The 17,857-nt window shown below is 43.7% G+C and overlaps 1 protein-coding gene across 11 annotated transcripts in view; it reads right to left on the reverse strand.

The window, feature by feature from the left end:
• Positions 1 to 17,857, reverse strand: part of map9 (microtubule-associated protein 9) — a 181,389-nt gene that overhangs the window by 55,150 nt on the left and 108,382 nt on the right. For 9 of the 11 annotated variants that reach the window (XM_038792282.1, XM_038792276.1, XM_038792283.1 and 6 more), the window contains 3 exons: positions 15,124 to 15,298; positions 12,996 to 13,091; positions 2,676 to 2,765 (listed from right to left, as the gene is read on the reverse strand). In XM_038792282.1, the coding sequence (XP_038648210.1) occupies positions 2,676 to 2,765; positions 12,996 to 13,091; positions 15,124 to 15,298 (361 nt within the window). The remainder of the gene's footprint in view (positions 1 to 2,675; positions 2,766 to 12,995; positions 13,092 to 15,123; positions 15,299 to 17,857) is intronic. The other 2 variants (XM_038792281.1, XM_038792286.1) reach the window with 1 other exon arrangement.

The following is a 17,857-nucleotide window of genomic DNA, read 5'->3' on the forward strand; positions in this document are numbered from 1 at the left end:
AATGACAGAGACACTAAATCAATATTTTGCCTTGGTTTTCAGGGCTGAGGACACCAGATCCATCCCAATAGTAACAAGTAATGCAGAGGTTGTTGAAAAGGAGGAACTTAAACAATCGCTATCACTAGGGAAAAAGTACTGAGCAAACTATTAGGATTGAAGGCAGACAGGTCCCCAAGGCCTGATGGCCAACAATCTAGCATCTTAAAGGATGTGACAACAGAGAGTGTAAAGACAATGGTTATAATATCTCCAAATTCTCTGGATGCTGGAAGGGATCCAGTGGATTGAACAAGGCTAATGTAATGCCCCTGTTGAAAAAGATAGAAAGGCAGAAAGTAGGAGACTACAGTTAGTTTAATGTTTATCACTGGGAAATGGTTGGAATCCATTATTCAGAAGTAGTAGCGGGACATTTGGAAAGTCAAAACACAATCAATCAGAGTCAGCATAGTTTTATGTAGGTTAAATCGTGTTTGACTAATTCCCTAGACTTCTGAGAAGATGGGGTCCTGTAGATGAAATGAAATGAAAATGAAAATCGCTTATTGTCACGAGTAGGCTTCAATTAAGTTACTGTGAAAAGCCCCTAGTCGCCACATTCCGGCGCCTGTCCGGGGAGGCTGGTACGGGAATGTATCTGGACTTTCAGAGGCATTTGATAAGGTATCGCACAAAAGAGTAGGATCTCATGGAGTTGGGCGTAATATATTAGCTTGGATAGAGGATTGGCTAACCAACAGAAAGCAGAGAATGGGGATAAAATGGATCTTTTTCTCATTGGCAGTGGTATGCCAGCGGGTTCGGAGCTCGGGCTCCAACTCGTTACAGTTTATATTAATGACTTGGGGGCAGAGACAGATAGCCAAATTTGCAGATGACACTAAAATAGGTGGGAAAAGAGGTTGCAATGATAAAATAAGAATTTACAAAGGAATATGGTGGCACAATGATTGTTGCCTCACAGTGCCAGGGACCTAGGTTTGATTCTGGCCTTGGGTGACTGTGTGGAGTTTTAACGTTCTCCTTCACCCTAGTATCAGCGAGGCAACATGGGGCAGCACGGTAGTATTGTGGATAGCACAAATGCTTCACAGCTCCAGGGTCCCAGGGTCGATTCCGGCTCGGGTCACTGTCTGTGCGGAGTCTGCACATCCTCCCCGTGTGTGCGTGGGTTTCCTCCGGGTGCTCCGGTTTCCCCCCACAGTCCAAAGATGTGCAGGTTAGGTGGATTGCCCATGATAAATTGCCCTTAGTGTCCAAAATTGCCCTTAATGTTGGGTGGGGTTACTGGGTTATGGGGATAGGGTGAAGGTGTTGACCTTGGGTGGGGTGCTCTTTCCAAGAGCCGGTGCAGACTCGATGGGCCGAACGGCCTCCTTCTGCACTGTAAATTCTATGATAATCTATGAAACATACCATCCTGGAGTCTCATTTGCGTGCGGTCACAGAAACTCTTTACAATTTCCTTTACAATTGAATCCCCTATAACCATTGTATTCCTACACTTTTTACTCCTCCCCTAAAATACAAAAGTCATACAACACCTTTATAAAACACTGGTTTAGTCCCAATACATTACTGGCCAATTCCAGACATTGTGCCGTAGAGAGGGCACAGAGGAGACTTACTACAATTGTACCAGGCTGAAAGACTTCAGTTACCTGGACAGACTAGAGAAACTGGGGCTCCATAGAATAAAGGAGGATTAAGGGTAGATTAGATGTTTGTGTTCAGAATCTTTATGGGTTTTAAGAACATAAGAACTAGGAGCAGGAGTAGGCCATCTGGCCCCTCGAGCCTGCTCCGCCATTCAATGAGATCATGGCTGATCGTTTGATGATAGTAAAGTAAGAACAAGTGTTTGCATTTCCAGAATGTTTGGTAGCTAAAAGCCACAGGTTTACTCTGATTAGCATGAAACCCAGAGGCGACAAGAGTAAAAAAGAAATTACATAGCAAGTTGTTATGATCTGGAATGCACAGCCACAAAGGGTGATGAAAAAAGATTCAATAATTAAATAAATGTATAAAGGGGAAAATGTGCAGTGGTATAGGGAAAGTGCAGGGACTGGCTTAATTGTATCGGTCTTACATTTTCTGGCACAGACATGATGGGCTGGGTGACCTCTATATGATGCAAATATTCCACAATTAAGATAGTGTATAAGATGTCAGAATTATCATAAACAATGACAGAGAATATACATATTGGAAATTATTAATTGCTACACTTAAACCAACTGCTGTGGGTGAATAAGCCCAACTTATTTTAAGTTCTCCTCTATATGTCTAATTGACCCCTGGGTCCTGAGCATGCTTCAGCATATTTCATTTGTAATGAGCAAAGCTGTTAGTCAATTGATCATGTTGTTGAAGGAGACCAATGCTATAATGCAGAAATAGGTGGGATTCGACATTCTCATCCTGCAAACTATAATTTCTCACATGTAACGCATAATGTCTGACATTAAAAATACCATTAAAATTCAGAACTCACCTTATATTTGAGCATTTTTGCAAGTATGATAAAATAAACCATAAAACATTATAGTTAGTCATTTTCAGGATTAATTAAATTGATTAAATAGTCCTAGTCTCATACATTTCAAAATCTAACAAACGTTATCAAACCAATATATTTGAGATGAACAAAACTCTTAAACTTTGAACACCTGTTCTCGCCTCTCATTTTCCTGTTGGACTTTCAGTTTCTGTTTCTTTTGTTCTTCATGACAAATTTGCTTTTTCTTTTCTACCCAAACCTAGAAAACATAAATAAACACATATGTAATTGTTGGGAAATAATCACAGGTATTTTATATTCCTACAGATTGATAGTTCCTGTATAAAGATTCAGTCTGTATATCATTCTTATTCTTAACAAAGGAATATATGAGGAAATGGACTGGAAAGAGGAATGTTTAATCAAAGGATTGGATTGGATTTCATTGAATTTACAGTGCAGAAGGAGGCCATTTGGCCCATCGAGTCTGCACTGGCTCTTTGAGAGAGCACCCGACCCAAGCCCACACCTCCACCCTATCCCCATTAGCCAGTAACCACACCCAACACTAAGGGCAATTTTGGACACTAAGGGCAATTTAGCATGACCAATCCACCTAACCTGCACACCTTTGGACTGTGGGAGGAAACCGGAGCACCCGGAGGAAACCTACGCACACACGGGAGAACGTGCAGACTCCGCACAGACAGTGACCCAAGCCGGGAATCGAACCTGGGACCCTGGAGCTGTGAAGCAATTGTGCTAACCACAATGCTACCGTGCTGCCCGTGCTGTTTATTGTCACGTGTACCGAGGTACAATGAAAAGTATTTTTCTGCGAGCAGCTCAACAGATCATTAAGTACATGAAAAGAAAAGGAAATAAAAGAAAATACGGAATAGGGCAACAAAAGGTACACAATGTAACTACATAAGCACCGGCACGGATGAAGCATACAGAGGTGTAGCGTTAATGATGTCAGTCCATTAGAGGGTTGTTTAGGAGTCTGGTAACAGCAGGGAAGAAGCTGTTTTTGAGTCTGTTCGTGCATGTTCTCAGACTTCTGTATCTCCTGCTGATAGAAGAAGTTGAAAGAGTGAGTAAGCCGGGTGGGAGGGGTCTTTGATTATGCTGCCCGCTTTCCCCAGGCAGCGGGAGGTGTAGTTGGAGTCAATGAATGGGAGGCAGGTTTGTTTGATGGACTGGGCTGTGTTCACAACTCTCTGAAGTTTCTTGCAGTCCGGGGCCAAGCAGTTGCCATACCAGGCTGTGTGCAGCCAGATAGGATGCTTTCTATGGTGCATCTGTAAAAGTTTCTAAGAGTTAATGTGGACATGCCGAATTTCCTTAGTTTCCTGAGGAAGTATAGGCACTGTTGTGCTTTCTTGGTGGTAGCGTCGACATTGGTGGACAAGGACAGAATTTTGGTGATGTGTACCTACAGGAATTTGAAACTGCTAACCATCTCCACATTGGCCCCGTTGATGCTGACAGGGGTGTGTACAGTACTTTGCGTCCTGAAGTCAATGACCAACGCTTTAGTTTTGCTGGCATTGAGGGAGAGATTGTTGTGGCTGCACCACTCCACTAGGTTCCCTATCTCCCTCCAGTATTCTGACTCGTCGTTATTCGAGATCCGGCCAACTATGGTCGTATCGTCAGCAAACTTGTAGATGGAGTTGGAACCAAATTTTGACACCCAGTTGTGTGTGTACAGGGAGTAGAGAAGGAGGCTAAGAACGCAACCTTGCGAGACCTCGGTATTGAGGACTTTTGTGGGGGAGGTGTTGTTTATTCTTACTGATTGTGGTCTGTGGGACAGAAAGTCGAGGATCCAGTTGCAGAGTGAGGAGCCAAGTCCTAGGTTTTGGAGCTTTGATATGAGCTTGGCTGGGATTATGGTGTTGAAGGCGGAGCTGTAGTCAATAAATAGCAGTCTGATGTAGGAGTCCTTGTTGTCGAGGTGCTCTCGGGATGAGTGTAGGGCCAGGGAAATGGTGTCTGCTGTGGACCGGTTGCGGCGGAATGCGAATTGCAGTGGATCAAGGCGTTCTGGGAATATGGAGGTGATGCGCTTCATGACCAACCTCTCGAAGCACTTCATTATGACTGAAGTCAGGGCCACCAGACGGCAGTATTTGAGGCATGTTGCCTGGTTCTTCTTTGGCACGGGTATGATGGTGGTCTTCTTGAAGCAGGTGGGGACCTCGGAGTGGAGTAGGGACAGGTTAAAGATGTCCGCGAACACATCTGGCAGCTGGCTCACGCAGGCTCTGAGTGCACGACCAGGGATCCTGTCCGGGCCCATCGTCGTCCGAAGGTTCACTTTCAGGAAGGCCGATCTGACTTCAAAAGCTGTGATGGTGGGTATGAGTGAGTTATGGGCTGCTGGGGCACTCGACAGCAGATGGTTGGTTCCCTGCTCAAACCGAGTATAGAATGCATTGAGTTCATCGGCGAGGGGTGCGCTGCGGCTGGAGATACTGCTCGACTTCGCTTTGTAGCCCGTTATGTTGTTTAGGCCTTGCAACAACCGCCAGAGTCTGTCTTGTGATTCTAGCTTGGTTTGATATTCTCTCTTGGCATCTCGGATGGCTTTGCGGATGTCATACCTGGATTTCTTGTATAGGTCAGGGTCGTCTGGCTTGAACGCCTCAGACCTGTCCTTCAGTAGGGAGTCAATCTCGCGATTGAGCCATGGTTTCCGGTTGGGGAACGTATGCTCTGCTTTCTTTGGCACGCAGTCATCCACACATTTGCTGATGAAATGTGTGACGGTGGTGGCATATTCATTCATTTGAGTTCTTAAATATGGACCAATCCACTGTCTCTAAGCAGTCACGTAGGAGCTCTTCTGTTTCCTCAGATCAGCACTACACAACCTTCTTAGCTGGATTCTCCCTTGAGTTTCTGCTTGTATGCTGGGAGAAAAAGTCTTATGGTCTGATTTCCCAAAGTGCGGTCGTGGGGGATGGAACGATGCAAAGGCAGGATGTTAAAGTCACTTGATCATATGTCGCTAAATGGAAACTAAAATCAATGACGGCAGGGTTGAAGTGGAGGAAAGGAGACAAGGATGTGGGACTACAGGTGAATATTGTGGCCATGTACATGGATAAATTACAGCCATACAGATATCAAACTACAATTTTACATGCAAATATAACAGGGTGTCCTGGAATAACTTATGTCTAAATTACTTTTTACATTTGTTTTATTTAAGAAATAATTTTATTAGTACTTGACCATCTGTTCTTCATGCTTCAAATTAACCACGTTGAACGGGTTCACATCTTTTAAATTTTTATGCTTTGTAAAGGATCAAGCTTTGCAATATGAGGTGAAAAGAACAAAATGGCTATACATCAGAAAACAGATATGTAGTTGGCTTTCCACTGAAGTTGGGCAGGAACTGGTTAAGGGCTGCTTTGCCTCGAGGGAAGTAGGATTAAAAAAATTATTTAGAGTAACAGCTCTTGTGTTTTGCCACCTTCATAGGCTATGGGTCCATTATGAGAATCTATATTTAAAAAGCCCATTCCAATTCCGTTGCGCAGAAGTCAGTGGACAGTCAAAGAAATAAACAGAATTTCTACAAAGGAATTTCTGCCCCAAAGGGGCAAATTTTATTTGGTTTGGCAAGAACAGAGTGACCCAGTAGTTCGCTGGAAAGATAGAAACTCCAAGTATTGTAAACTGTGAAGAGGACAGTGTGGAACTTTAAAAGACAGAGACAAGTTGGTGGAGTGGGCAGATAGGTGGCAAACAAGTTCATTGTGGAGAAGTGTGAGGTGATGTATTTTGGTACACCTATACAAAAAATGCCAGCGTGACACCTTGACAGTGCCACCTGGGCACCTTGGCAGTGGCAGGATGACACCCAGGTGGCACTGCTAGGGTACCAGGCTGGCACTGCCTGGGTGGCACCACCAGTATCAGGGTACCATCCTGCCCAAAGGGCATGCACCTTGGGGCCTCCAATCACCTGGGAGACCTCCACAGGTGCCGTTCCGTCTTGACCCCATTTGTGGTGACCAGTGCTGAACGGAGCTCACCCGAGGTCTCCGAGGTGAAGGGGATCAATCCCAACGCCTCGGGTACCTCAAGAAACTGCATTTTAGAGTGAAACTAGCTGCCTCACTATAATATGTAGATTTGTTAAAATGTGATCCCACCCATAATAATTAGGATTTACATCACAACGTTTCACGAGGTCACATCGGATCTCGCGAGGTGTTTCGAGCCCGGGTAGCAAGTTGGCACAGTGGTTAGCACTCCTGCTCACAGCGCCAGAGACCCAGGTTCGATTCCGACCTCAGGTGACTGTCTGCATGGAGTTTGCACATTCTCCCAGGGTCTGCCTGGGCTTCCTCCAGCTGTTTTGGTTTTCTCCCACAGTCCAAAGACCTGCAGGTTAGGTGAATTTACTCTAAGTGCGACTGTCCTACTTTCCATCCTACTACCAACTGCCGAGTCATGTCAGTCACGTGATGCATGTCTGGTGCCACCCACTGGCAGGTCATACCTATGATTAGATATATTGGAAAACAGCTTTATACATTTATGTAGCTATATTTGTAGGCATTTCACCACAGATATGATTACGAATATAAACAATGTGCAGGGGTACATGCTCATTTGGAGAGTTGGTGCAGACATGATGGGCAAATGGCCTTCCTCTCCGCAGTAACAATTCTGTGATTCTGTGAAGTTGAATCCTGAACTCCACAACATGCATGGGACAATGTGATGTAACAGGTTTTCCCCATCACTCATTTCCCTCCCTGTGCAGTCAGTCTGATTTACAGGCTTATAATCCATTCGGACAGAAACACTGGAAATTTGGTTTCAGGATCAGATAAGACTGAGCACCAACCCAGGGGAGGGACTAATAACAAACTCAGGGTGGAGTAGTGGGTGAGGGTCCACCCTCAAGCAGAGGGGTTCCTATGGGGGAGATGGAGATGAAAGGCCTCAGGTATGGGGATGGATGTTGGAGAGCTTGAGAGTGCTGTGTTTGAAACCCTCAGCATCTGAGTCAATACAACCTCTGGATGCTGTTCGAGTCCAATTATCTGTAAACACTCGAGCAGAGCACATTAAAAAAAACTTCACACCTAAAAGCCTGTCTTCCAAAAACTCTGCAATTCCTCTGGTTAGCAACAACAAAGCCTGATCACCAATGCTGGAGTAATTAAAATTAGGGATGCACAAGAATCCAGAACTGAAAGAGATCATGGAAGGTTGTAGGATTGGATGAGGCTGCAGCATAGGGAAGGGCAAGGCCATGGTGAGATTTCAAATCTAGGATGAAAAATTGTTATACTGGTAGCCAATGTGGATCCACGAGTCTTGGAGTGAATGGAACTTGATGTGAGTTAGGATACAGATTATGGGTAGAGGATGGAAGTCCAGCCAGGAGAGCATTGGAATAGTCGAGAAGTAGCAAACGCACAAGGTTTCAGCAGTAAATGAGCTGAGGCTGGGTGGAATCAGGTGATGATATGAAGGTGTAAGTTAGAGATGGAGTAGATATAGAGTCATAGAAGTCCACAGAGCAGAAAAGGCCCTATGGCCCATTGAGTCTACGCTGGTCAAAAACAACCACTAAGCTATTCTAATCCCATTTTTCAACACTTTCCCCATAGTCCTGTATGCCTTGGCATCGCAAATGAACATCTAAATACGTCCTAAATGTTACATGGATCTCTGCCTCCACCATCCTTTCAGGCAGTGAGTTCCAGACTCCCACCACCCTCTGGGTGAAAAGGTATTTTTTCACATCCACTCGAAACTTCATGCCCCTTATCTTAAATTTATGCACCTTGGTCATTGAATCCCTCCACGAAGGGGAAAAGTTCTCCCTGTCCATCTATGGCCCTCATAATTTTATACATCTCAATCATGTCATCCCCCCCCCTCCCCCCCTCAGTCTCCTTTGCTCCAAAGAGAGCAACCCCAGTCCAGCCAATCTCTCTTTGTAACTAAAACTCTCCAGCCCAGGCAACATTCTTTCCAGTGCTATCACATCCCTCCTATAATGTGGATTCCAGAACTTCCCTGTTCTTAAACTCTGTCTCGGCTAATAAAGGCAAGTATACCATATGCCTTCTTAACTACTGTATCCACCTGCCCTGCTACCTTAAGGGACCGGTGTGTGCATGCAGACCAAGGTCCCTCTGATCCTCTTCCGAGGATCCTGCCGTTCATCATGTATTCCCTTGCCTTGTTTGTCCTTCCCAAGTGCATCACCTCATACGTATCAAGATTTAATTCTATTTCTCACTAATCAGCCTAACTATATCTTCCTGTAATCTAAGGCTATAATCCTCACTATTTACCACCCCACCAATTTTCATATCATCTGTAAACCACCCATCTGAGGAAAACCTACATTCTGCATATGCTCTGTAGAATCCTGAGAGAATGATACCTGTTTCAATGAGGTCATTTCTCATTCTTCGCTACTCTAGATTATAGAATATAAACCCAGGCTCACCTCTCACAATAGAGGTAAGAGAAAATGGTGGGTCGCGAAAGATGACCGGTTGGTAAAAATGAGTGTCGGGCAAAAAAGTTTGAAAAACACTGCTCTAACCTCTACACCTTCCTTTTTTTGAAAAGTATTTTTATTCAATTTTTTTGCATTTTAACATTTCATAAAAACAAAACAAAAACATTACATTCCCAAATGCAATAAACCCTGCACCAAACACCCCCTCCTCCCATGCCTTCCTGACTCACATGTTGTCTCTTCTAATTTTTGGCTGTGCATCTAACCATGCTGAACCTTCTCTCAGGATCCCAACCCCCTACCTAGTTAGCTTAAACCTTTCCCAACAGCATGAGTAAACCTTTCAGAAAATATCCTTGCCCCATTTCCATTCAGGTGCAACCCGTTTGCCTTTTGCAGGTCCTACCACCCCCCAAAATGGTCCCAATGTCCCAGAAATCTAAAGCTCTCCCTCCTGAACCATCTCTCCAGCCATGTATGCATCTGGCCTAACTTATTTTTTTCCTCACTAGCACATGGCATCGGAGGTAATCCAGAGATTACTATCTTCTGCGTCCTGTTTTTTAATCTTGCTTCCTAGCTCCCTAAATTCTGTTTGCAGGACCTCATCCCTTTTTCAGCCTATATTGTTGGTACCAATATGCATCAGAATATTTGTCTGTTTGCCCGCCCCCTTCAGAATGCCCTGCAGCATTCAGTGACATCCCTGAACCTAGAGTCTCTTTTCCAGTCACAGAAATGCCTGCCTGTTCCCCTTACAATTGAATCCCCTTTCACTGTCGCCCTGCCAATCTTCCTACTCTCCTCTTGTGCATCACACCCCGTCATGGTGCCATGAAGTTGGCTGCCACTGCTTTCCCCTACACAGTCATCTCCACCAATAGTATCAAAAACGGTATATCTGTTAGAATGGGGTGGCCACAGGGGACGCCTGCACTACCTGCCTTCTTCTACTCTGCCGGGTGGTCACCCATGCCCTTTCTGTCTGTTCAATCTTCACCTTGGTGTGACCATCTCACTGAACGTTCTATCCACGACTTGCTCAGCTCCGAAATGGGGTTAGCCAGTAGCTGAAGATGGATACACTTCCTGCACGTGGTCACCACGGACAACTGAAACCTCGTAGCGCAGGAGGCTCTGCTGCTATGGCTATCTTTAAGCCCCTTATTTACTCCTTTTTTTAATCAACAGTTATACTTAAATAGCTTACTCCTTGACACTACCTTTACCTCCCTTATCCTACTTTTCTGGCTTGTATTATTTTATTATAACATCCCTGACTTTCATTTATTTGTGTTCTTTCTCAGTTACTCTGATCTTTTAAAAAAAAACACTTTTCAAAATCACGACTGCTTCTCTGCAATGCTGACTGTGAGGACACCGTTCCCAGACCCCTTCACTGTGATGCCTACTGCAAGCACACTATTCCCAGACCACTTCAGTGCGATGCTGACTGCGAGGACACTGGATTCAAACTGCTTCACTATGACACTATTTCCAGACTGCTGTACTGTAAAGCTGACTGCGGGAACACCATTCTCGATGATGGCAGTGTGGTAACTTTGTGGTTTTGTTGCTGGAGCAGTAATCCTGAGCTCTGAATTAATGATTTGGAAACCGGTATCCAATTCCCACCACACCAGCTTTAAATATCATAATATAAATCCAGTTAATTAATTAAATCAGGAACTGAAACAAAAACATATATCAGTAATAGTAATGTGGAACTACCAGATTGTCTTAAAGACCCATCTAGTTCATAAATGTCTTTTTGGGAAGGAAAACTGCCACTATTTCCTTCATGTGGCTCCAGGCTCACAGAAATGTAGTGGACTCTAAACTATATTCTGAAATGACCCGGAAAGCCACTAGTTGTATAGGGACGGACAATAAATGATGATTTTGCTAGCAATCCCATGAGTTGAATGTAATTAGACAGTCCGTGTGGAATTTGCACATTCTCCCCGAGTCTGCGTAGGTCGCACCCCCACAAACCCAAAGATGCCAAGGTTGCAGATGATGTGATTCAATGTCAGATAGCTTCCAGAGAGACGCATGAGTTGATGGCTAAGGACAGTGTTTGTAACTTGGACACGAGCTTCGGTTTTCCCATTACTTAGTTGGAGATTTCGAATCATCTAGTACTGAATATGGGACAAGACATGTAACAAATTAAAGACACTGGAGGGATTGTGAATGAAGGGACTGTCCTGATGCGATAAAAGGTAGAGCTGGATGATGTCATTAGCTGATACAGTATGTGGAACTTGACCTGACTGTGAGCGACTTGACTAGGGGGAGAAGCTTGATGAGGAATAGGAAGAGACTAAGGATAGATTCTTGGAAGATTCCAGAGAACAATGTGGGAGGTGGAAGAGAAGCAAATGCAGCTGATTCCTTGGCTATGACTGGATAAATAGGATAAATCAGGGCGGCACGGTAGCTTTGTGGTTAGCACAATTGCTTCACAGCTCCAGGGTCCCAGGTTCGATTCCCGGCTTGGGTCACTGTCTGTGCGGAGTCTGCACGTTCTCCCCGTGTCTGCGTGGATTTCCTCCGGGTGCTCTGGTTTCCTCCCACAGTACAAAGATGTGCAGGTTAGATGGATTGGCCGCACTAAATTGCCCTTAGTGTAAAATTGCCCTTAGTGTTGGGTGGGGTTACTGGGTTATGGGGATAGGTTGGAGGTGTGAGCTTGGGTGGGGTGCTCTTTCCAGGAACCGGTGCAGACTCGATGGGCTGAGTGGCCTCCTTCTGCACTGTAAATTCTATAAATAAGAATGATTGGGGTCTGGAAGCAGATCATAGCGCTAGATTTCACTGGGCATTCCTGCACAGGGGTGGAAATGTTTTTTCAGTGAACGCAGGCAAGAGTCTGGAAATGCTTCTATCCATCTCATATACAAGCAGATAAAATCGAAATACTGCAGATACTGGAATCTGAAACAAAGACACAAAATACTAGACAATCGCAGCAGATCTGACAGCATCTGTGGAGAGAAAAGGGAGCTAACGTTTCAAGTCTGGATGACTCTTTGTCAAAGCTCGAAACATTACCTCCCTTTTCTCTCCACAGATGCTGTCAGACCTGCTGAGATTGTCCAGTATTTTCTGTTTTCATCTCAGATGTGATAGATTTATGCCTACTGTAGGAATAGACCCAAGTTCGGTGGACTATGATGGGAATCGTGCCGGAACAGCGGACAAGATTCTCACCAGTTTTCTCGCTCGAAATTACACTTGAGAATCGTCCTGCCATGACTTCACCATCAACAGGTGAGGAGTCAGATCAAGTACTTTTCGCTGCATCAGTACAACACCAGTGCAGAAGAAGCTCAACACTATCAAATTGACAAAGCATTCTGCTTGATCATGATCAAATCCAGACAGTGCAGAAGAAGCCTATTCGGCCCATCGAGTCCACACCGACCCTTTACCTAGGCCCTCTCCCCCACCCTATCCCTGTAAGCCTATAACCTGACCTAACCTTTGGACACTAAGGGACAATTTAATTTAATTATCTTAAATTAAATGTGGCCAATCCATCTAATCTGCACATCTTTGGACTGTGCGAGGAAACCAGAGCACCCGGAGGAAACCCCCGCAGGCACAGAGAGAACATGCAAACTCCTGTTATGGGCCAGTGTTTGGAGAACACCAAAGTGTATCATGGAGTTCACCTAGCCCACCACTTTTAATAGATTGTGGTTATGGGAACACAAGGGCCTACTTTACAGGTGTGATGCAACAGAGATCTAAAGTTCTTTTAAAACAAAACCATGTTTATTTGTGAATCCAGTTAACACTTTATAAACCCACAGTAAACATCTTAACAACTATCAACATCAATAATCTCTACAGATACAATATTCTATAAGTAACCCTTCATAACTTTTCGAACAACACCCATAAGACCAAAAGACCATTTTTACAGAAAGACAGCAGGTTTAAATTCTCTACTGAAACAGGTATTACCTTGAAATCCTCAAATGATCTGGAGACAGTCTTTAGATTGCAGAGCTTAATGCATCTTCTTGATGGGACTGCAGCTTCTTCAACTCCAAAACAAAACTAAAACACACAGACACACACCAGCTTTTTTGCTCAAAGTGAAAGTAAACGCAGAGTCACAGCTCAGCTGCACCCACACACTGACATCCACTACAGCTATTTGATAAACATCCATTTCTGAAAGGTACTCTCACATGACACTCCATATACAGTCACCCAAGGTTCGAATTGAACCTGGGACCCTGGTGCTGTGCTAACCAGTGTGCCACCGTGCCACTTAATTCACCAGCATAAGAATTCACTTTCCCTAAGAATTAGTGCACCATGCAGTGTATTATCTCTACAGGATACATACAGCTACTCATCAAGTCTTTTTCAATAGCACCTTTCAAACCTGTGATCTGTCACACAAGGACAAGGGGAGCGGACACGTATTGACTCAACACAAGCAAGTTGTCCTTTAAGTCATATTCTGATTCAAAAGATATTGTCATTCCTTCATTGTCAAACTCTTAAAACTCCCTACCTTACAGCACTAAATGTACTGAGATCACACAATTGCAGAGTTCAGAAAGATGGTAATTAGTGATGGACAATAATAGGTCTTATTTTCTTACTGCTATTCCAGAATAGAATTCCTTTTTCATTGCTGTCCCATGGCTTTTACCTTTATCTTGTACTATCTGGTGCTAGAGCGCCTGGGCTGTCCATCAAAGGAAGGAAAGATGAAACAGAGGAGAGTACCAGAAGAGAGAGGAGAAATACATAGGAGAGATTCCATCAGAAATAGATTGTAAAGGGCACATTTTCTGATTGGCTGCAGCTGCACATTAAAATCTTGAAGGTGGTAATGCTATAATAATTCTATTAGATTGATATCAATTAGTAACACAATAATGGTAATGTCAGGAAATACCAGGAAAGGACTGACAGGCGGGGTCCTTTTTCTTTTAAAAAAGAAAGCTGAGGGGTGACGGTAATAGAAATATTTAAAATTCTGAAAGGTTTTGAATACAGATGGAATATTTCCATTGAATATTTTAAGGATATAATCAGAAGCTATTATTTAAGAAAGTCAGCAAGAAATTAGATAAGAATTCAGAACAATCTGTAACCAGTCTGTAACTAATCACTGTTTTGTCGATGTACCATTTGTCATTGTTTTCTGTTGATTATTCTTATGTCAACTATGTATGTACTGTGTACGTTCCTCGGCCGCAGAAAAATATTTTTCACTGTACTTCGGTACATGTGACAATAAATCAAATCAATCAATCAAATGTCTGACCCAATAGTGGTGAGAGAATGTGGAACTCTCTACCACAAGATGTACTTGAAACAAATAGTAAAGATGCATTTAAGGGGAAGCTAGAAAAGCATATGAGAAACAATGAAATGGGTCACGATGATAGATTCTGATGAATAAAGACGGAAGAAGGCTCAAACTTTTCTTTTAATTTGTTCATGGGGTGTGGGCGTCACCAGCAAGGCCAGCATTTGCTGCCCGACCCTAATTTCCCCTGAGAGCAGTTCAAAGTCAACCAGATTTGGAGTCACATATAGACCAGAACAAGTAAAGATAGCAGATGGCAAATTTCCTTCCCTCACAGAATGGTTACGGTGCAGAAGGAGACCATTTTGCCAAGGACATCAGTGAACCAGATGGGTTTTTATGACGGTGGACAATGGTTTTATGCTTACAGTTACTGAGACCAAGTTTCAATTCCAAATTATTTGAGTTGAATTTAATTTCCATCAGCTGCTCTGGTGGGATTTGAACCCATGTGCCCATTAGTCTGGCCTTCTGGATTACAGGTCCAGTGGCATTGCCAGTATGTCATCATCTTCCTGTAGACTGGAGCACTAACACCAGCGTGGCCAGGTTGTACAAAATGACCATTTTCTATGCCATATGTCCAATGTAATCCTATGTGATGTCTGCTATTCTGTCCTGCTTCACAGCTGTAATGTATCTCCATCTGATACAATGAAACAGTTCAAAGCATATCTGTCCTTCAATTGTGAGGAATAACACAGAAGATTCACTGATATATATTTTTAATATCCTGGCATGTCAAGTATTACTGATCACCTGATAAATGGATGCTCTGATTGTATCTGCCGTTTCAAGGTTAAAAGTTGCACTTCTGGAAGACTTGGTGTCCAAGACTTTTAATGTCCCCAAATACCGAGACTCTGTTGTTCTAGGACGTGGACTTTTTCCAACAGAAGGTCTATCTAGGGTCTGCATTAGAGAACGCAGAGGCCTGTGCAAAAATACAAAGTTATATTAAGTTACTATAATATTGAAGTACATATCACCTGAACTGCAAGTAAAACTTTAGGTAAGTAAAGTTGTACAATTGAAGATATTAATACACAAGACAGAATGAATGCATTTCGTTTTGTTTGCTGAACCAAGATTGAATAATATATTAAGGATATTCGTCTGAGGGACCAGATAGGTATTTAAAATGCTAATAGCAAGGAGTGTCACCCAGTGGAAGTGCATGTCAGACGTTCAAGCCCACAGTGCACAATGTTAACTTTCAGGTGAGCTTTCTCATTGGAATCGGAAAGTCAGTAATTTGCTTTAAGTGTTTTGCATTAGAGGTGCCTTTTGGGGGCAGCATGGTGGCCTAGTGGTTAGCACAGCTGCCAGGTTCGGTCCCGGCTCTGGGTTGCTGTCCGTGTGGAGTTTGCACATTCTCCTCGTGGCTATGTGAGTTTCGCCCCCACAACCCAAAAATATGTAGAGTAGGTGGATTGGCCACGCTAAATTGCCCCTTAATTGGAAAAAATAATTGGGTAATCTAAATTTTAAAAAAATATGCCTTTTGGTAAAATAATGTTACTCAATCCCTTCAATGATCTGAGCACCTTAGAGTGAAGAATGGGCTGTTACTGCCCAACAACTGAATATCTGACAGCATATAGCTGGATGAGTGCAGCTCCAACATTACTCAAGAAGCTCGACCCCATCAAGGACAAAATAGCCTGCTTGCTTGGCACCCTTTCAAAAATATTCACTCCCTCCTCCATCGACGAACAGTGGCAGGAGTGTGTACCATCTACAAGTTGCACTACAGGAACTCACCAAGGCTCCGTAAGCAGCACCTTCCAAATACCTAATCCCTACCATCTGGAATGACAAGGGCAGCAGATACATGGGAATACCACCACCTGCAAGTTCCCTAAGTCACTCACGATCCTGACCCGGAAATATTTGGCCGCTCTTTCACTGTCACTGGGTCAAAATCCTGAAACTTCATCCTTAACAGCACTGTGCATGTCTCTACGCCACAGGGACTGAAGAGGTTCAAGAGGGCACGTCACCTACATCTTCTCAAGGCAATTAGAAGGGTAATAAACATTGGCCCAGCCAGTGACACCCACATCCTGTAAATTAATATATTTTTAAAAATCCAGGGGTGTAACAATAGTATCCCCTTGTGATCGGAAGTGACTATTTATGTATGCAACCTCTTTGAAGGTGGAGTGATAAAGCACATGGTCAGACGCAAATCATTAAACTGTTTAATCCACAGAAACGAACATCCTAAGCAATAGCTTCTGATAACATTCACTGGGAGAGATCTTCAAGCTCCACCTGAAACTCATTTGACCACTGCCAAGTGGTGCACCACTCAATTCCATTGTTGAGGCCTTGAACCATTTTCAGTTGAGCATGATTCCATTGATTTTGGTAAGCTATTAAGACTTAATGGACAACCTACTTCAGATTACTAATTGTGAAAGGCCATAATATTGGCTAGTTCCCATGGTAAACCAGTCTGCAGGTGATTTTTGGGGTGGACTGATCTGGGAAGGAACAGTGGGGATGAAGTGAGCAGGATGGCAATGGGTAAAGATTATTTTTGTATCCCGATGGATGTTGTGCAGCAGGTGCAGAGGACTGGGGATTTTCAGAATTAGCAGGCTTCCATCAAGTGTAGGAAGAAGTTTAATGATCTCATCAACACCACCACGGTAAGTCAGCCTTCTCCTCACTCCCACAAGGCCATCGGACACTTGCAGCGTCACAGTCCACAGTGTTCTCACACACTACCAGGACAAGAGACTTCACCAGGATTCTCTCAAACAAACTTTAACATCTTCATCTCTTGTTACATCCTGCACAAGTCATGTCCTCAACCCATACACAGGTTCAGTCAGCACACACAGCAGGCAGGCATGCTTATCATCTGCTTTGGCATCTCTCCTGCTCACAGTATGTCTATCTGTCTTTATGCAGGAACAGAGCACCCACAACAACAGGGAATGATCCCAGACTGGAAGATAGATGCCAGAGGTTTGGTCAAACAGCCCCGATAAGTTGCAAACAGCAGAGCGGACCTGTAAGGACCTGTGCAGATGGAAAGACCGGCATCCTCCAACAAGCCAGTGAAGCTTTGCAAGAAGAAAATAATGAATATAATTTATTGCAACAATTTATTAAGGAAGATCTTTATAGAGGTTAAATGATTATATCAAAAGAGTTGAGGGAATCTATCTAATTTACTAAAGGGACTTTAGGAAAGGTTAAGTAAAATTCCACACTCGGGATAAAATACACTACCCAGCTAACCTGCTGATATGGCAAAAGGCATACAGTCACCACTAGCTGAATGCTTACATAATTTAAAAAAACAACTAATATCAGTGAACTTTGGATGTGTTATACCATCAATTCACTCTGTGACCGTGAGAACGAGTGAACATTAGGCTTTAATATCTATGAACTCGCCTGCCAGAGTAGGCTGCACAAATGAGTGGCACCCACAGGTGACCGGACTATATGTGGCCCCGGTGGGGGCAGAGGAGGA

Source organism: Scyliorhinus canicula, chromosome 3 (genome assembly GCF_902713615.1).
Source record: "Scyliorhinus canicula chromosome 3, sScyCan1.1, whole genome shotgun sequence".
Classification (NCBI taxonomy): domain Eukaryota; kingdom Metazoa; phylum Chordata; class Chondrichthyes; order Carcharhiniformes; family Scyliorhinidae; genus Scyliorhinus; species Scyliorhinus canicula.